The sequence below is a fragment of the Triplophysa dalaica genome, chromosome 15 (assembly GCF_015846415.1).
Source record: "Triplophysa dalaica isolate WHDGS20190420 chromosome 15, ASM1584641v1, whole genome shotgun sequence".
NCBI lineage: Eukaryota > Metazoa > Chordata > Actinopteri > Cypriniformes > Nemacheilidae > Triplophysa > Triplophysa dalaica.
Window position 1 is genome coordinate 4,195,351 of NC_079556.1, and position 21,364 is coordinate 4,216,714.

Consider the following 21,364-nt stretch of genomic DNA (forward strand, 5'->3'; position numbering starts at 1 on the left):
ACTGTAAATTAAATACTATTGTGGATGGTGTGGATGTGACCACATTATAAGAAACGGTGACAGAAAATCATTGTCTGTAAAGTTTTAATGACACACGTTTCCAAAATCTGTGTGAAAATTATGATGTATTGCTCAGCGATGAAAGTGTAAAAAAATGTAATCCGTCTTTTTATTAAGATGGCAGTGCCCATTTCACAATAGTTTTTTTTTAAGTGGATGTGATGAAACACGTGACTATAAAGTTCTTTTAAAAAAAGGTTCATATGGCAGTATATGTCAGCAAGTCAGATGTATGGAAATTTGTTAAACTGAACAATTCTGCTAAAAAAAGGGAAAGAAATCACATAAATTCTAACTGGTTCATGTTCATCAGTTATTAATGGAATTATAATGGTCTCTGGGACTCCAGGGTTAATGCGTTTGGTTCTAGGGGTAGGATGTTATCTGGCGGATGGGAACCAATAGAATACCTTTAAATCCTGGAACTTGGCCCAAAAGAAACAACAAAAAACATACTGTTTTAATGGTAAACAGACGACTGTTCATAATGGTAATGGAAACCACAAAAAATTGTATTTGTGTTTTTTCAGCAGGGAAATTGGCATTGCATATAATACGCGGATGCAATTATCCAGCATATGTATACCCCACACAGCCCTAGTTTTCACGGCTCGTTCATTCATTCATTCAGTCAGTCAGTGTGGCCATGTGAACCCCGCCTCCCTTGACGTCACACAAGCGGAGGGAGATGAATGTCCCATCCATCCAGTGGTTCAAGAGATTGCTTTACTACACTACCTGTCCGACCTTGAAGCACATCATTTCTTTACGCGTTCGTTCTGCCCATCGCGTTTATAAGCTGCGTCATGCGAGTTTAGCTCTCCAGTGCGCGCTGCTCTCCGCGTTGCGCCTGATTGAGGAGACATCCACCTCACGAACACATTTTCAAAAGGCTTTTTATTCACATTTATCTGCGGGATACAGTCGCGTTTGCGTGCGTCTGTCACTGTGTGTGTCGCGGCACGTGGGAAATCCTTTTGCGCAAACCCGAGAGCGCGTAAAATCAAAGTGCGGTTTGCTGAAATGCGTTTGGAGACGTCTTCGAGGATCTGATGGACGCGAGAACATGACTTTTGAGTTTCGCAGTTGCTCAGTGAGATTCTTGGAGAATGCCTTATTGACTTTTGGACTCTATGGATTCGTTTTTTATACGGGACCGTATTGACAAGCGGACCGCGGAGGTGAAGACGCTTCTGCGCACTTTATAGAAACTGGTCAAAAAGTTCAGTAAAAAGCAGCCTTTATTGTCAAGTTTACGAAGTCATGCTGATTCGAAGCCAAGTTGTACGGTGTGTGGTTTTTTTGACACTTCTTGACCTGATGTTGGTCAAGGGTTTCCCCACAAAAAAGCGCCGAGCAAATCACATCAAAAGCAAGAGCAGCACTTCCACAGAGGTAAGATTCACACAGAACTTTTGTCATCTTAATGATTTAAACTCTAACAGTTCATTGACTATATATTTAAATGAATCACTTTTATAATGCAAGCGCCCTCTAATGATGAAATAAGTTGGTAAACATCTGGGAATATTTTTGGAGGCATTGATTGAAAAGAATATTTTCCAATATTAAATTACTGTAAGTCTCAAACTGAGATGGAACAACTCAGGGCAACTTTATGACGGTCTTGGTTATTCTGAGAAATCACTTTTGTCACCTGAATTGGTTCCTCTAACAATCAGCCAACAATTCTCCAGAACAGGAAGATAAAGTACAGCCCATGTTCTCATAGAGCAGCAGGTGTAAAGAATTATCTGTAAATATTACGTAACAGCCAGAAGTCAGTTAATATGCTTAAACTACGGTCACTTTACAGTTCAACCAGTAAATCGTTTTTAATGGCTAGAATGGATAGAGTAGAGTTAACCCAAAGTTAAATGCTCATTGGTTACTTGGGATGTTTACTGAATTCATTTTCTTCTCATTTGATCAGTAATGTCAGAGTAAATGCTTGAGATGTTGTAAAAAGGCTGTATTTCTTTTTTGGAGGATCAGCTTTATAGTGTTAACACTGGTAAGCAATGCAAACCCACTCCGGTCTGAAGTTAAATAGTCGTTTCCGCTCTCAAAAGAATTTCTTTATCGCAGATATAAAACTAAAGCCCATGTGTTGCCTGGGGACCTCATTCTGTGCTTGTGTACCGATCAGTACAGCAGATACCATGCAGTATAGTAGATCCCTATACACAACCTGAGCGGGGGGTTAAAAACATATCTTTCAGAACTTGACAGGAAGTAGATGGGTACGCGGTGATACAAGAGTGTCTTTGTGCACTGTGTGAAAACATCATGTTGTTCTCCACACCTTTTGAGCCAAGTTGGAAAGATGTTTATAATAAAGTAGCCACTGGGATATATGTGTAGACATTGGAAGACCATTATGTCTCGTACGCAACAGGAAGTCATCGCTTTACACAAAAACTGACACTTACTAATCAAAACAGCCAGCTGGAATCTGAGAGCTCATGCATGGAGGAACCGCTTAAGGTCTGGTATGGGTTCAACAGCCTTGGTGTTATAATTGATAAGCTCAATAATCATAGGCTTATTCCTCTGGAGGAATCAGATACCGATGCCACAAATGCCGCCAAATTCTTGAGCCCTCTCCGAAGTTCACGTTGCCATTTCTTACGCATTGGGCTGGGGGACTGCAGCATGAAAAGCTCTCAAATGTCCGGAGCTTTAATTGAGGTTAAGCTGAAACTGTAAGCCGTAATCTACGTTTGAAAATATGTAGCGGCACACGCTGCGAAACCTATATTCAGATTTTAATGAAGAAACACCAGATATTTCACCTAAACCACCAGAACACACGCGTCGAAGCTTAAATGTAGAAATGGATTTAATAACTCGCCTGCATGTTGCTGAGTACAATCGTTTTTTAGATCTTGGCCCCACAAACATGTTGTGCAGTACCGACATCTGATTATAAACATCTGAAGCTTGTAAAAGAGCAGATATGTATCCAATCCACAGTTTTTGGGTTTAAAACGTTAATGCAGTTGGTATGAACATGTAGTGTAATGGTGGTAACAGTTGGATGTACAGGGTCAACAGAAGTTCTTCTAAAAGGATATTTTGCTTTTGAAACGTCTTGAATTGAATTGTTTCTACCTGACAGATGCTTTCTGATGTCTCCATTTAGGCAGTCTTCCTCTGGTTTCATTTGTTGCACACAAAGATGTTTAACTGCATAACTTGCCAGCAATAAATCAAATCTTCTGAAACGGTGATTAACTTGTTGCTCAATGAAAATCTTGTTTTCTTCATTTTTGGGCAGGGAATGAACAAATCTATTGATTTGATTGAATTATGAGCAAGCCGCTTCATTTTCTTTTACTCATGCTTCTGTTTTTTGGTTGGTTTAGTAAGATGGCTGTTGTGTTGAGTCTCCAGACCTTTCTCAGTTCATGTGTGTGGTATCTGTTTTGGCAAGGGCATATTTGATTATTCCCAGAATTGTTTTTATTGTTTAAATGGTGCCCAGAGATTTCTCTACATACCACTTATACTTTAAAATTCTCATTTGTTTCATGACTTTTAGGTTTTTGTTGCTTCTACTATATTTTGAAAAAACGCGTAACGATAATATACGCAAAATGGTTCATTGCCGTCTAGAAAGAGGGTCTGAGGTATTAAAGGGGTCATTTTGCATACATATTTTTCTGTGTCTTTGGTGCGTTTTCCAAGCATGTATTAGACACGTAAAATTGCAAAAAAGTGTCGGAACAAAAGATGCATTCTATCTAAAAGCGAATGCTCACCCAGATCGGCCTGAAACGCCTTGTGTAACCACACCCCCACAAATCTACGTTGGTTCGTGGTTTGATTTGACCAAGACCGCCCAAATGTTTATGCAAGTAAGGTAGGCATACAATTGCTTTGAAACCTGATGTTCCAAATAAGGTAAGAGGCGTTACATTTCTGCCACATGCTTGCAGTATTCGACCAATCACTATGCACTGGTTAACTGGCCAAACATCTCGCTTTTCAGAGCGATGAGCTTTGTAAACAATCTGTGCATTTTAGAGAGGCGGGGCAAAGAGGAGATACAAACATGCACGGTATGTGGAAAATACAGCGTTCGTAAATCGTGTATACACATTGCATTACATCTAAAACAAACAATAATATTTGATATATCCCTGTCATTTGACCTCATTAACTCATTTGCCGCCAGCCTCTTTAAAAAAAAAAAGCCAGCCAACGCCAGCGTTTTTTAACATTTTCATCCAAATTTAATGGCTCACATTAAATTTTCTGTAAAGAATATATGGATCAAAAGGTTGCTGGTTCGATCCCAGCAGCCACCACCGGTGTGTCCTTGAGCAAGACACTTTACTCCATGTTGCTCCAGGGGGATTGTCCCTGTAATAAGTGCACTGTAAGTCGCTTTGGATAAAAGCGTCTGCCAAATGACTAAATGTAAATGTAAACAATATGTCAAATGAAAGAACAGAGCCTCAGCTTTTAAACAAAAGAAACTGTATTCTTTTATCTTCATTTGTTTGTTTGCATCACTCCGTAGATGTGGGTAGGTTTCTTAAAAAATGCATCATTTTGATTAAACAGCTGAGATAATTAACGTTTTTTGTCAAAGATTCTGCCCGGATTACACTCAGAACAATCATTAAAAACGCTAAAACACATACGTTCCAGGTTCTGGGATTCTGTACTTTTTACCAGTGGTGTGTAATAGCGCCACCTGCTGTACAACAGTACTAATACTGATTGCCGTAAAAACTCGTCTTTGGCGGGGAAACGTTTGTTTTTTAATGACGAGATAACTTGTCAATGGCGGTGAAAGAGTTAAAGGGACAGTTACTGTAAATTTTCAAACCTGTATGTCTTTCTTCTGTAACAATCAAACAAGCACCCTCTAAGAATGAAATAAGCAAACATAGAGGCAAATGTTGATGATGTATTGATTGTAAAGAATCTTTTTCAATATTACATTACTGTAGAGAAATAACTGAGATGGAACAACTCATGTAACGGTTACTGACCCAGACCTTATGACTGTATTGATCAATGTTATTCTGAGAAATAGCTTTTGTCACCAAACAACATTGGCACCCATTGGCTTCCATTCTACTATATGGACAAAGACATTTCTCACAATATCCTCACCGAAGAAAAATACATGGGTTTTAAATTACATGAGTGTGAATAAATTATGACCGAATTGTTATTTTGGGGGTAACTGTCCCTTTAAAGAGATGGTTTCTCTTACAGAAATGCGCCCTTCCAGATGGCACGTCTTCTGAAACACAATAACTGTTTGTGAGGGGAGATAACACATGGCACTGATGCTGTTGAGGCATGCCAAAATAATCAGATTGTAACATGATGGTATGCTGGAAGAAACAAAGTTAGAGAAAGAAAAACACTGAGGATGGTTATCGTGTCAGCCAGGGTCTGCGCAAGAATCCGTCCATGCGCTGTCACTCTGCTCACATGTGGCCTTGCTGTTTTGGCTCCCAAATTCTGTTGGCACATCTTTAGAGCTCCAGAGATTTCTGTTTAGTGTCTAAGCCTCAGGAAACTATTCGATTAACCTGTAGCGCTTTTGCAAAAGCTAAGACATCCTTTCCGACTCAGCTAGTGGGTAAGAAGTTTCACTGGAGTGAGGAGGGAGACCGTTGCAAACTGCTGCGTTGAGTGAGGAGCTTATCTTGGCACGATGTGTTCTCTGAGGTTTGATTATAAAATGATTGAGGAGAAAGGTATGAAAGATCTCTGGAAAGAGCATAAAGAGAAGAAACGTTCGAAATCCCCATTCGCATTTATTACGGACAGGCAGGAAAGACTTTGAGGATGGTAACAATTCATTAGTTTTCACACGACTGTGAAAAATGGACGGTAGTTCCCAGCTGTTCTCCGAGTGTACAATTGCTAGAGATTAATTTAATTTCTTTCCGAAACTCTTGCTGTCTGCTTCCTACATTAGCTGCTACCATAAAGCTCCAAAATTAGATGAAATTTGCTCGACATAGACAGATTCTGTGTGCTTCATTTAGTGCTCCTGAGGAGAAGTGTGTGGGAGACTAAAGCTAATATTTTAGGTCCAATGTGTAATGGTGTACAAAAACCCTACATTTTGAAGTGTTATGTTTTTATTACATTAGAAAGAGCTATTGCTGTTTCCCATTACATGGAATTCGCCATGTTGTTGCTTCAGTAGCCCTGAACGAACAAACTGCTCTACAGAGGTTTTCCTAAATAATTTATCTCCTTCGCCAAAGAAGCGAAAATTTGACGGCATCTTAGTTCTTTGTCAGCCACCGCTTCGGAAGTGAGGGGTGGAGTGAGCCGTTGGTTGCAATTCGCAACCTCACCACTAGATGCCGGTGGGAAATATATATTTTCTTATTCAATTTTAGTTTTTATCAGTACTTTCTAGTGTCTAGTGAATCGATTATCTTCCCTTTCTTTTAATTATAGGATTGAATTTTAGTTCAAGGTATGGGAAGATATATTGTGTCATTTTTTATGCTCAGTTTCTCAATGAATTACGGTTAAATGCCGCCACATCCAAAAGGCAGAGAGCGCTCTCACGCAGAAACTCAGAATATGAGACACAGAAGAAGAACAATTTACACACACACAGTTCCAGGAAATGTCAATGGTCATATTCTATTGCTGTTCATCAAACCTTTTCAGGTAAGATTACAAGATCTTTTGTAAGATTGTAAAATTGTACTTCTCCATCACTTAGAGTTCAGTCAAGATGTTGAAATCATTAATAGATCCCCCTCGCCTTCACTCCCTGTGATGATGAACTTCAGTAGAGCACCAGGGTGAAGTTTATCGTCTGGAGCGGAGGACATCTGTTTTGCGTGTGGGAGAGACACAAGCAGTGAATTGAGACAAGGCAGGCCATGCATGATCAGTAGAGAGAGGCTTTGATCAGACGCCTCCCTGCAGTTCCCCCCTTATTCCTTCTGCGTCAGCTGGGAAAATGGGGACCATCAAGGCCTCTAGATGAGGAAGTGCAGGATCACCACATGGTGAAACCCACCAGGGTGATCTGAATGTGTGAGGAGGTTTTGATGAGGGAAGATGTGTTTGGTTAAGTAAACCACACGTTGGGTTGAGGTGGGTCTTACAAAGTTAGTTGGCTGTTTCGTTGAATGACACACGTTTATTTCAATTAGCCTAATCAGTTGTAATGAAAATGGTTTGATATTATCATAAGGTATTTTGGTAGTGCGAATAAATATAACGAAAAACGAAAACTACTCTCTAATAGAAAAGAACAAATGTGTTTTTTCTTACCCAAATTTCCCTTTCAATATATTTTTTTGAGATTATACCGGTCTAGGAGCGACTTGGAAAGTTCTCTGAAGTTTTGACGGAAAGTGACAAGGGTGGATGTATGTAGGCATGATGAAGATGCACGTTTTTTGGATTCAGATTTATGCCTGTGTATGTTGTCGTGCTTTGAAGTATATACGGCTTTTGTGCCTCCGCAAGAATCCTTTGAAGCACAGCGTGTTCCAGGATGTAAAGTATCATCTGGTGTTTATTGCCGGCTTGAGTGTGCTAGTTTTATTGTTTGCATTTTGTCAGTGGACATTTTTTTTGTAGGTGGATATGCGAGGATAAACTAGTTATGAAGATAGGAAATTTAAATTTTTGCACTGCCTTGCGTTGTGTTTTAACATTAACGGAATTGTCTGTAAAATAAACAGGCAGAAATTGACCAGGGCTGTGTTTCCCAAAAGCATCGAAGCCTTAAATTGATCTTAGAACCACTTTTGCTACGATCAACTTAATGCTACGATGCTTTTTGGGACATTGTACGTTATTTTATTACATTGTGTTTATATTTATATTTATTTATCCGATTAATTATATTATTATTATTATATTTTTTTACAATTATTAAATACAGTTATTAAATAATATAGTATTTAAGTAATAATAAAAAAATGGAAGTAGCCCAAAAATGTAATGGTTTTAAGTGCTGTGAACATGGAGAACATGATAGAACCCCCCTCAAGTGTCTCATTCTTCAAGCTTAACGTCAACAGTAATGCATAGTAAAGTGCTCTGCAAAACTGTCATGCAGTCAGGACAACAGGACGCCTTATTTTTGTCCCGCCGCAGACTCTGCGTCTCCGTATTAAAGTAAACCAGATGAAAGAGATACATATGCCTTAATGTGTAATCATTTACCTGCATGCACTGTCCCGACGCCTGAGTCTTCCTCCAGGAATTCACCATCCCTCTCCATCCGCAGCATTACCCGTAATGTCAAACAGCTGTCAAGAGAGTGAACCACGACTGTCTCACATCTAGTGAGAAAGAATGAGCCGGCAGTGCCGAGCGTGCGATTCCTCTTCCTTGTTGATGTTTTGTTCCGTTGCTAACAGTAACCCAACAGAGCATCGATTGACAGATATGCGGCGTGGAAATCAAAGAAGTCGGGGAGCACTTTTTATATACGCAACTTTTTAAGAGACTACAGAAGTGATCCAGAGGTCTGGGAAACAGGCTGTTAAAGCGAAAGTCGGGTCTTAAATTATTGCCGTGATTTCTCTTAATCCCGTTCCAAAATCCACCTGATACGCTGTCGTGTGTTAGTCATTTCACTCCAGATGGGTTCATTTGAAACTCGCACGTCTTTTTTTCACGTGGGCCATAAGGTCGCAGCTGTATAGATTGGATATGGTGTTGAACTAAGACAGAACCTCTAACCGTCTTTATCTGCATGACGAAACTTCTGCGAAGTATTTATCTTTTGGACTTTCCATGGGCTTTATACTGAAAGAAACCTTGTGCTTTCATATAAATACCTCTCGTTAGATCTCCAGATGTTGCGCTGAGGATTGTGGGATGCTATGAGAGGTTATTATGTTGTTCTTTTCACAGGTCAGAGGTCACGGTGGTTCCAAAGATCTAAGACAGACTCTGCTGGACATTGAGCAGCAGAACCAGCTGAGGAGTGCTGAAGCTTTGCCGCGGCGTCAGAGGAGAAGATGGTCGCAGATTCGCAAGGAAGGAGTTCTTCCCAAACACGCCCCACAGGAAGAAGAGGAACCGTTCATTTTAGACTTGAAAAACTTCCCTGACCTTGCCAATGCACACTTGGGCTCCCAGAACCCAAATATTCAGGTAAGCCTGAATGCATGTTGTTTTTATATTGACTGCCTCAGAATCACATATAGCTGTTTTTAAAGAGACAGTACGCTGTTTCTACGACCTGAAGACGACAAAGTAAATTTGCCATAAGTCTATATCTTGGCATTAGTTATCTTCTAAAGTCCACTGATGGTGTTAAAGGGTAGTTTGTTATTTCAAATAACGTCTCCGTGTTCGCGTCGTTTCTTTCCTAAGGGTGCAGTAAATCATTGTATAATGAGTCGGGGTAATGGATTGATTTTACTTGGCAACAGTTTGTGGTGAATGTAATTAACCTATGCTCTCATTGTTTCAATGTTATTGCAAAGTGCGCTGCTGCGATTGCAACGGGGACTCGGAGTTTCCCCGCTCTCGCCGGTCACATGACAGCTGCTCCTAACCGGAGAGGCCTCTTAAATTACCCCAAGCGAGACCTTTTACACCGGCTGCCCCCCTCAGAATCCTGCACAGTGTAGCAAGTGAAAATACAATCCTTAGAGAATGCGAAAGGTGAAAGGTGGCTGTATTATTTTAACAGGCACGTTTAATGCTCCCTCCAAGAGCAGATCCCAATCTTGAAATGTTTTACGGCCTGGGTAAAGAAGGGATTTTTATATTTTTAGTAAAAAGTTTATGTGTGTAAGTGGATTTCAGAGGAAACAAATTTCGACGTGAGGGAAAAATAGACTGGAGAAATTGACTTTTATAAAGGGGAAAATTCCAGAGTCGTCCAAGTGGGAATGGTCCATCTTTTCCGAAAAAGCTATTTTGTTTTTATGCGATGACGGCAGCCAAATGGGAATGTATGTCTTATTGACATGTAGGTAGTAATGTGAGGAATATTTAGATTTGCGAGAATTCCGTTTTTTAGTCAGCCAGTGCGTTTATTTATGGATTTGGTGGATTTTATACAGAAGTGACGCACAGGTCATTTAAGGTACAGTATACGTGTTTCAATGTGTGTGCTTCCTGGGGATTAAAGGCACCGCCTTTGTGCTTATGCAAATCTTTTAGAAGCTTCTTATATTTTGAGCAAGAACGTATCGGTGCTGTGCTTCTGAAAACTTGAATCTTCATATTTTGTGTTTTTTATGTTTTGCCATAAATCATTATTATTAGTCACCTTTTATGTTTGTCTCTGGGTTTTGCTAATATCTAACCAATAAAAAGTATCTCAAAGTGCTTGTCAACTTTGACAACACAGTATTAAATCACTTAAAAAATACAGTGTTTTTACCATTTACGCAAAAACTGTAAATTTAGACATCCGTGGCTTTGGAATAACAGCGACGATATTTAATATCAAAATTTTTGAAATCTGATATTTGTAATAGATGGTCGAAGGGTCCATCTGATAGAAACGTGTTCGCTTCAGCAAGAGCAAAACTAAGAAGGAATGGAGTGGGAGCGGGTGGAGGCCGATAGTTGTAAACAACACGGTTACAGTAGCGTAATCACCCGGTCTAAACTGCCCCACGTCTTTATAAACAGCTGCCTCAGCCATCAGATTGTTACGCTGTGGCGGAAATAAACAGCCAGTCCTTTGTCTAGGCCTGCTGGAACCCTTGCTTTGGTTTTCCTAGTCAGTGTGACTCTGGGACTACGAGTCCTAGCATGCATTGACCAAACCTGTCACCTCTAAACATCCTTCCTGAAAACCATTGAGGAAGGATTGTACCTTTTATTTGTGTTTTAACAACTGATGCAAGTTACTTTCAGCACTTTAAGGTCATGTGTAGGAAATTTAGCGACATCTTGCAAATTGCAACGGCTCACTCCACCCCTCCCACTCCCATTCAAAGCACTATGGTGGCTGAAACAGGACAAAGATGTGGTCGAGGTTTTGTTTCCTTGTCGAAGGAGATAACGTATTTACAGATTGTGCTCTGTAGAGCAGTTTGTCCGTTTAGGGCTACTGTAGAAAAAACATGGCGAATTCCATGCAAGGGGACCGCGGTGTATGTAGATAGTAATAGCTCATTCTAACATAATAAAAACAATACGCTTCATTATATAAGGTCTTTATACACCTCTGAAGACATAGTTTTGTATATTATATTGCGTTTCTGTCAGAAAACCCTCCAAAAAAATGACACACTGGATCTTTAAGTTAGAAGGACATTAATGGTCTCTAATTTGTCAAAGCTGTTTATTTAAGGTTGACCAAAACCTGCGCAAACCGTTCTCAACTTTTCGGTCCACAGAGAGTGCATTTCCACAAGTTTCCATAATTCTTTGTTTGAATTGTGTGTGTGTCTCTTCCAGGTCACTATTGAGGTTGTGGACAGCCCTCAGATGGAGATTGAAATGGATCTGGTCAAGGAAGGCAGAAACGACTGGTCTTTGAGCTCTGAAGAATGGCTGGGCCATAAGAAACTTTTCTGGCCTCTGTTTTGGGAATACCATGACTCCAGTGAGGAAAGTCCGGGACAAGGAAGTTTGGAGGAAAACGAAGAGGATCCCGGTAACGAGGGAGAGGATTCCTTTTTGAGTGGGGTGGGTGCGGATTGGAACGGGAGATGGAAGGGCTGGGACTCCACGGACAATTACGGTAAGCTGTAGAAGTAATTTCTCTGTGATCTCAAAACTAAACGTAAACTAAATTGTTTCATCGGGACCCCGAGTTTTGTACTTTTTGTTAACCTATTACAGTCAAGGTTATCGTAAATATCAGCACTTGCATTAGGGGGTTTCTTGGAAAGCACTACATTAGGCCAATTTCCTCTCTTAAAAAAATCTGTGGGCCCCAGCCTACTCTTTAAAGCTTGACAGTATGATTTATGATCTGAGGTTGTACATGTCATTCCCGCACCCACACCCACTTCCTCAGACTTATTTCTGATACCTATCAGTGAAAGAGGACCCAATGCTTTGTGCCCTTATGCATGATCACAATATTAGCTGTGGTGCACATGTTATCTTACCAGACGGTCATTAGCTCAAAACATTTACAAACGAGGTCAACCGTAGAAATACCATTTTTATTATGATTTTTATCTTTAAGAAGCAGAAAGAACAACCATCATAGTTGTGGATTGCAGGGGGAAACTTGAGGCCACGTCTGGTTCACGTTAGTGACAGCGAGCTCTCGAGCATCACATTTTTGTGCGTCCTCTTTGAAGTTGACACCAATGCTCGGAAAGTGTGGCTCTTTGAGAGTCCGGCCCCATCGCTCGCTCAAAGCAGCATGGGGCCCCATTACTGGCTAAACAACTAATATTTGTGTTCAATTAGACAGCAGATTGAAAGAAGGGCCAGCAGACCGGGCTTGACAAAGAAAGCGTCTGCTGTGTTTTCACCCGACGAATGGCGCTTTGCTGTGATTCACACGGCCCGGCAATTTGAGTTCGCTCTGGTATTTGAGGCAGTTCTCAGGCTTTGGAATGAAGTTGTGTTGAGGGGTTTTTTCATGCTTTTTATGGACCGCAAATATATTCACTGCCTGAGAACACTGTATTTGTGATGCATATGCGTATATGACTAAATGAGTAGTCGCTGCACACTAAACAGAGAGTTCACCCAAAAAGAAAAATTGTGTCACTTACAGTCCTGTCATTTAAAAACTTGATTCTTTCTTCTTTGTAACTCCAAAAATATATTTTGAGAAATGTTTGGTTAAGAACGTTCTTCAAAATATCTTTTTGACGATCTGCAAAAGAACAACAAGTCGTACAGGTTTGGAATAACATGACATGAAATTAAGTTTTTACTTTTGTTGAGGTAATGTTTTAGCAGACATTTTCACATTCATCTACTTTTAACACATCCTCTTTAAAATGTTGATTATGATTTTACCTCCCTTAACTTAAAAATATCAAATAGCTCAAATAACTGACACAATTTTACAGCAGTTTGAAACGTTTTACAACTATGAATCTGTATCATCTCATTTTTATGTTTAAGTATGATCTGCTTTTGCTCCATGACGATTAAATATAATCTTCAATATAATTATCATTCATATTGTTTGACTTCGTACAAAATCAAACTGTTATGTTTACAAGTTAAAAACAACACGTTCCAAGTTGACCAGAAGCTAAACTTTAACTGCGACTTATAAACACTCGTGTGTACCTATTTTTATAGTCTTCTTGATTTTATAATCTATTCCTGCATTTGTTCCTCCTCAGCCTCTTCCACCATGTCAACATCATTAGAGAGAAAGTGTATTGACTGTGTGTGGTCAAATCCCCCCAAAAATGCAATGGTGGCACGCTCGCTGCGGTTGTGTCAGTACTGGAGCTTTTGCGGATGTGGGTATGAAATTGAATCGGCTTCTTTTTGTTGCCTCAGTGGATCTGCTGCTTTGGAATAGACCTTATGTGTGTACTTCGTTGGGTTGGGAGTGTGTTGTGTACAAATAAGCCCGAGTGAGGACGAGAGAGGGCAAATGAGGCGCATTATTAATGATGTGGTCTGCACTGGAGGCAGTGGACAGTAATGAAGTGCAATTATTGTGAGCCGCAGAATTGCAGGCGGGTCGTGTACTGTACAGAACAACGGCTTCGTTAAATGTTATAGTTCTTTTCCTTTCTATAGACCTTAGGGGAAATTTCTGGGATTTTACGTATTAATGTGTCTGTGGTGTTAGAGATGAAACTAATAGCTGGACTTGAATGCAAAAAGACACATATTGCCAACATATACAGTTATGTCTAATATGTAATTTTTTTGGAGACTCAATTTGACAGATATGCAATAAATATACATAACTATGTCTTCAGAGGTGTATAAAGACCTTCCATAATGAAGCGTTATGTTTTTATTACCTTCGAATTAGCTTTTCGATTTACATACAACGCGGGTCCCCTTGCATGAAATTCGCTATGTTGTACCTACAGTAGCCATAACCAGACAAACTGCTCTTCAGAGCTCATTTCGTAAATACGTTATTTCCTTCGACAAAGAAGTGAACTTGATGGCATCTTAGTCCTGTGTCAGCCACCGCAGAGCTTCGAAATTTAGGGGTCGAGTGAGCCGTTGGTTGCACTTCGCAACATCACCGCTAGATGCTGCTATATTTCATACTCTGCACCTTTAAATCGTATAGTTGCTTGTCGCATTTGAGGTTGGTTTAAACAAAAAAATCAAGTAAGTGGATCATTGCATTTTTACTTGCTGTGACAGGTTGCCATTTGCATCATCAGTGAGCAGCGCACCTGGCCGACAGCATCACAGCCCAAATGCATTAGTGAGGAAACGCACACTTATTTCTCTTTGTTTCTTCCCATCATTACCACCATGGAGTGTTTTGTAAACTCTGCAACTTTAATCTTTTTAGCATGGAGAGCGTTGTTGGAAGGAGTCTAAGCTATTAGGCCTTGCCTTCCTGCTGAAGTGTTTGTGTTGGCTGGGAGCTGTAAGTGACTGACTTTGCCTCTGACATATTTATTACTCCAAAAAAATCGAGCTTGGCCTGCCAGCAGAGTCCTCATTTTCTTCATTACACACATTATATTTTACACAGGAATACACAATATTCATTTGGCTATGCATCATTCGATTCTCTGTGCAAACACCGGAGGGATTCACTATGCTTTTGGATGGTTTGGCTTTTTATATATGTCATTTTAAGTCATTGTTGGATGTTACACTCAGAGTTAAAATACTAGCAGGTCCTTAAAGAGCGAAATGAAAGGTGAATCACTTTAACGGTATCCTCAGTAGGCCTACAAACACTGAAATAAACTATTTTGTTGAATAGTTTCCTTCCATCACCTCATCATATAGAGAGTTAAATTCCCCTACTGTGGTCTGAACTCTATGCAATACGTTACCACATGCTGTGTGAGGAATTTCTCTACACTCACATAATTTATAGAAAAAAATTGTTCTTTTAAGGAATGTTGTCACAGATTTTCCGTAGTCGTTCATGCATGCATTCATTTATTTGGTCAGTTGCATTAGTCTCTCATGCGTTCATTCACTCATTTGCAGAATATGAGGAGGAGGAGTGGAGCGACTGGTCTCCATGCAGTGTCACCTGTGGCCATGGCAACCAGAAGAGGATTCGTTCATGCGGCTACGCCTGTACTGCAACAGAGTCACGGACATGTGACCTAGAACGTTGCTCCGGTGAATCTCCTTTCCTCAATATTACTTTGTTTAAAATATCTACAGGTCGGGGTTGATCATTTTTAATCCTACAATATATTCCAGTCATGCATTGACACCATTTCCTGAAAGGCACTTTGTACTGATTTTGATCTTAATATCATCCGACTTCTAATTATGATGGAAAGGTCCACTAATACCTCATTCATCTCTGTCTGACATGCAGAAGACCGACAAACACAGAAGCCATCAGACTCATGTTAGGAAAAGGGCAGTTTGGTTTTGTGTGTGCACTGTACACGTATAAAACCGCTCTTTGAGAGGAGAAGGCGTTTACTTGGCTTCAGTATAGCAAGTCAATGAAAGCTTTCAGTCTTAAAGCCCCTGATACAGGGCGGCCCGCAACCTGCCAGCACCCGCGGGCACACAAGAGCGTACGCCTACACGAGTGCTTGAGTCAAATGGACAAGTTCATTTACAAACTAAGTGCACAGTTTTCAGTTAGCCACGTTTTTTTTTTATTTGACTGTCAACGCTGGAAGATAATATTTACCCAAAAACGTTGAGATGGACCCGAAATGTCTTCCTCTTAACATACTGAGCAGCATAGATATCTTGAAACTGTTTGAACCATTTTAATCAAGACTGGTCACCTGCTTACCCCTCGTAGCTGGCCAGTGTTAACTGGTAGACCATGGCACTAGCAATGCCAAGACCCCTGGTTTGATTCCTAGCGAAACGCTGATAACCTAAATATGTATATATTTCACAAATAAATATGGTAACACTTCACAATAATGTCGTATTTGTTGACAGTTGGTTAATGCATTAGCTTACATGATCTTACAATGAAAATACTTCTACAGCATTTAGTCATATAAGATCGTGTTCATTTCAGCATTTACCGACATGTTTTTAAAATCAAAATCAAATATTTTCCATGAACTATCATGAATTTGCTGAAAATATTTAGCTTTATTGCTTATTGTAAGTTTATGTTACTTAATGCATTTACTAATGGTAACAAATACCGTAGTAAAAAACCTTATTGTAAGCATTTCCAATAAAGTACTTAATGCAACGTAATTTGCTTTGGATAGTTATTTTGCCAAATTCATGAACGTGTATGTTAAGCTTGTTTTACCTGTTTATTTTACATGGCTTTTGTATCTCTCACGTCCATAGATGACATTTATGCTGTGACAGAACCGACTCTTGAAACATCAAACAGCACTGAGCTTTTCGGCACAGGTTGGTTGATTTTTGTTTGTGTAGATGTCAGATGTATAGGATAATCTTGTTTCTTCAGCACATGTATACAGTAAATGAATTTTCTTACCTAAAAAAATCACGCCGTGGCAGTACTATTGTTCAACAAGGACATGTGGTACTTTTATAAATAGTAAAGTATTCCTGTGGTTCTTCAAAGAATGCCTTTTCCTACCAAAAAATGAAATGGCTTTTTGCATTCAAACTCTTCTCTCTGTGTAAGTTTCAGTCGATTGGTTTTCAAGATACTTAGGTGCACTTTTTATTAGTTGAAATATTTATTGATTTGTCTTCGCTTTTAGTTAGCTTAATGTCTATTTCCTAAGCATCGTAATGGAACGGCTCCTGTGAGACTGCCATGAGAGGAACAATGTGGGAGTTCTCTTAGACTGTAAAAGGTCTCTGACATTTGAAATTTTCACAAATGCTCCACAGAGAGCACCACAAAGTAACGACTCTTATTCCAAAACCGCCACTATTTGCTTTGGAGTTTTTGTTGGTCTCTAACGTTTGGCACGGAACATTGAAAATAATAGCTCTCTTCATTGAACCGTTATAATAATGCATGTAAAAATCAACCGTGTATTGTGTTTTATCAATCTAATTTTTTTGTTTGTTCCAACCTGACATTCGCGGCATACATTTATTTAAAAGTTTTGGCATTGAGTGGTGATTTGTAGAGCACGACTAACACATTTGCGGTGGCAGTTAGCGGTATAATTTGTATTAGTCTGCACATTCCACTATTCAGAAAGTTGACACGTGGGAATACGGAGTTGACATATGGGGCACTTTCAGTGATGAGGTTTGTGGTCGTCTTAGGGCCGTAGACCTTGATGTGCTCATGAATTCTTTAACACGGCACAGTAACCCTTGATGTCCTTTTGTATCTTAATGTATCTGTTCTTCAATAGATGTCGACAGCTGTGAGAAGTGGCTGAACTGTAAGAACGACTTCCTCCAGAAGTACCTGCACCAGGTCCTGACCGAATTACCCAACTGCCCCTGCGTCTACCCGTCTGAGGTAGTCTACAACGCCATTAACATTTTTGACAGGAAGCTGCAAAAGACCTATCGGTGGCGAGATGCAAGCGGCCCCAAAGAGAGGCTGGACATCTACAAGCCGTCAGCGAAGTTCTGCGTCCGTTCGATGCTCTCATTCGACAGCACCACGTTGGCGGCTCAGCACTGTTGCTATGATGACCATATGAAGCTCATCACACGGGGCAAGGGGGCCGGGGCTCCCGACCTCATCAGTACCGAGTTCTCCCCGGAGCTTCACTACAAAGTGGATGTGCTTCCATGGATCCTGTGTAAAGGAGATTGGAGTCGGTTTCACTCGGTGCGACCACCCAATAATGGTCTACAGTGTGTTGAGAATCCACAGGAAGACGTCTATATGAATGAACTGGAAGAGGCCAGAGAGTACTGATCTAATTCTAGTATCGTTTCGAATGGAATCAAGCAACGTTTGATTCATTGTGGAGTTTTATATGGAATGTTACTGAACAGTATTCTTCAGTATGTTGGTACCAATATTGTAGATTGTTCTACAGTACGTGAAATAATGCAAATTCATCCATTATAAAAGCAACAAAAGCCTTCAGCTCCAACCTGTCCGCTCTTTAACAGATCCGAGTTATCATTGGTCAAGAACTAATTAGCCGAGATTCAATATGGAGTTGGAAAGAAGTTCATCTGGATATTTACTTACAGTAACATCTGGATTGGGACTAAGCCTAAGATACTGTCACAAGCTGTTACGTACAGCTGAACTGCAATAATACTGGTTAAACACATTGGTCCAGAGCCCGGATTGGAAGACCGTGATGCAATCTTCTGCATTTTTTCTTCTCTCTGACGATACGCGCTGCACAGCCCGTCAAGGTTCAGCGAAGGTTCCACAATGGCACGTTGGCTATATTTTCATTGGATTTCCATTTGTTTGTCTTCAGTTTCCTCAAAGACTCAGATGTGCCATTAAAGGAATTCCAGTAAAGCTGCTAAAATTGCGACATATTCTAAAACGCAACAGAACGCCGATTTTGTTGACTTAAGACCCGAAGCTCGATCTTGGACCCTCTCCAGTCCTCGCGAGATCAGTCCAAACAAATCAAACACAATCCTTGCACGCGGATTCAAAATATTTCTGAGAATAGTTCATCTTGTGTATTGTTGTTTCTAATATACACAGACTTTGTGTCATAAGACAGTATATTTATGCGGAGCGATGTGACCTTTTGGCGGAGAACCGTACTAGACTGCAATTTGGGAACATGAGAAGCAATAGGGAACCTTTTCTTGAACTTAGCAACGGGGGGCATGTTTTCTGAAATCATAGGTATAATTGGATCGCATTTTCTTTTCTTTTTTACCTTTCAACACAAGTCGGCTTTGTACCGAATGCAATACGAGATACTCGCTTGACACTGACACAGGGGTTAGTCCAAGCTCGGTTGACGGATTGAAGGTTTCCTCTGGAGGTGAAAGTAAACGAGCATCACACTAAATACAAAGGCTCTTTCAACATCTGAGATCATCCTTGAGCCTCAGTCAGAGCTCGCAGGCATACATGAGGTGGCATACATGAGCTGCCCTTTTCAGCATGCCTGTTCGTCACGATGTGTCTTGGTGAAATGTTAAAACATCTTGCATGTGATTTGATTCTCAAGTAAACCCACTGACAGACACCTGTTCTTAAAAACACCTCCTATTATGTCTTACTGTGTATGTTTAAGCCGTGTACTTTTAGCATGGTGTAGTACCGAGATACCGAAAGGACCCGTTTTCTTAAAGGGACAGTTGACAAAAGAATGTTTTTTTTATCATTTTCTCACCATTTTGTCATTTCAAACCTGAGTGACTTTCTTGTGCAAAACACAAAAGATGTTTTTGAGAAATGTGGTTAACTGGCATTGGATTTGTGTCCATACAATAGAAGTAAATGGTTGCCGACTTTCTCCAAAATATCTTTATTTTGTGTTCTGCGGACAGAAGAAAGTCATACAGGTTTCATTTTTGGCTGAACTTTTTAAGTTTTAATGCTGTTACGATCCTGAATACTTCAAACTTCAAGTGGTTTTAGTTCTGGCTACGACTTCCTCTCGTCCTCTTTTGTAGCTCCAAACATATTTATTGTCAAGCTCCAATTATCAATGCATTTGCCCAAAGCTTGGATAATTTCCTTTCCCTTTATACCTTTAGTCTTTCATGCTTTTAGATCATTATTTCATGAGGTTTTTCATCTCTTAAACCGTGTTAAATCCTACTTCTTGAACTCAAAAGTCATTTCAAAATCTCAAAATAGACAGTCAAAACCGAAGCCTTGGGGTCCTTGGGTTCACTAAAGAAGGTCTTCGGGAGGACTTGGCACCCCTGCCTTGCACACATTAGCATCGCTTATGATCACTGTCAGACCTGAGCAAAAAGATGTTTTCATTGAGTAACAACATGTGCCAGCCATGAAAACATCACACTTTCCGTGCTATAGGCAAATACACCATAACCCTTAGTTATGGTGTATTTGTCTGCCATGCGTTTCATGAGCTTTATGATGTGTGCATAGTTGTCTAATGTCCAAATTCTTCAGCTGGTCAGCAAATCGTAATGTTTGATTACCTGGATGGGTGTGTGATCGTAATATCTTTGAGGAACAATCTATACTGGCCATTTTTGGCAATTTTAGTTTTTAAGTTGAGTCGAGTAATCTAATATACGGTATAGGGATCAGTTAATGACTAAATTGGGAAATTGTATCGTTTTCTGATTTACAGAAGTTTACATGTAATACGCATTTGTACATTTGATTATATGTCACTTCACCTTTCAGAACTTTAATAAGAAAGGCACTTTATTTAATACAGATAACAGAATATATATACTGTATTTGTGTACATATAATCGTATATTTAATTATACATGTAATATACAATACGTTACTGTTTAAAATGTTTGTGTAAAGTGATCAAAGAAATGCTGCATTCTTTAAGGATATTATTATGTCAAAAGTTTGGCATGTCATTTTTAACCTCAGATATATCGTTGTACAGTATTTATTGCTTTTGATTTCGTAACCATTGCTATGAAGTGGATATTCTAATAAGACTATGCACTATGTGAATCCGAGTGTCCTATCGAAGATCTCTGGTCCGTGCCACACCACACACCGTTCTACTTCAGTGAGGTCTCTCCCGTCCATCATCAACTATCTTTGTCAAACACTCTGTGACCAGATATAATAAATGTAATATTGGTAATATCACAATGTTTTCATTCATTTTAATTTCGATAGCTTATCTGAGTGTGATTCTGTTGTTTTGTGTGTTCAGAAGAGCCAAGTTATTAATTTCTAGCTGAAATGTCTAGAAATAGTTTATTTCTATTAAACTCCGGAACGTCTTCATTTTGGCCCTAACAGGATAGATATTAACCAGCTTTTAACGGTTTAAAGCTGCATTCCTTTATTAATAAAATGAAGTAAAAAGTGGTTGCAATAGTATAAAATATCACAAAAAATGAAACCTGACCAGATGTCACAGCTGAAGGACAAATGCCCCAGACGGGCGAGATGGAGTAGTTAACAATAGATTTGTTTTCTCATTTTCTGCTGAAGATTAGTTTGCCTTAAACACATGTGCGCCCTTCTCAATTACCAATTAACAAAAAGAACATTTTGTTTTCGGACAAATTGAAATGTTGGCTTTAAGTCCGTCTAATGCAAAATGAATTGGACAACTGGCTCGCATCTATCACATCTTTATTAGACTTGCGCTTAACGTTACCCGACATACGTATGTATTGGGTAACAAAGTTGAAAGCTGAGACAAGAGGAAAGATCGAAGCCCCCGAGGGTCCC

General features: G+C 39.8%; 1 protein-coding gene across 1 annotated transcript; it reads left to right on the plus strand.

The window, feature by feature from the left end:
- The first annotated feature begins 816 nt into the window (after positions 1-816).
- ism2a (isthmin 2a) lies at positions 817-20,765 on the plus strand. The gene is made up of 6 exons (XM_056767039.1): positions 817-1,455; positions 8,938-9,180; positions 11,452-11,737; positions 15,124-15,261; positions 16,426-16,491; positions 17,424-20,765. Exons 1-6 carry the CDS (start codon positions 1,324-1,326, stop codon positions 17,939-17,941), a joined length of 1,383 nt encoding a protein of 460 aa, XP_056623017.1. The 5' UTR covers positions 817-1,323; the 3' UTR covers positions 17,942-20,765.
- The last annotated feature ends 599 nt before the right edge of the window (positions 20,766-21,364 follow it).

What these genes read in the sequence shown, in the direction of transcription:
- ism2a (XM_056767039.1), top strand. Translation starts at nt 1,324, where the DNA reads ATGCTGATTCGAAGCCAAGTTGTACGGTGTGTGGTTTTTTTGACACTT. An exon ending in AGAGCAGCACTTCCACAGAG is followed by an intron (nt 1,456 to 8,937) that starts GTAAGATTCACA and finishes TTCTTTTCACAG; the next exon opens with GTCAGAGGTCACGGTGGTTC. An exon ending in CCCAGAACCCAAATATTCAG is followed by an intron (nt 9,181 to 11,451) that starts GTAAGCCTGAAT and finishes TGTCTCTTCCAG; the next exon opens with GTCACTATTGAGGTTGTGGA.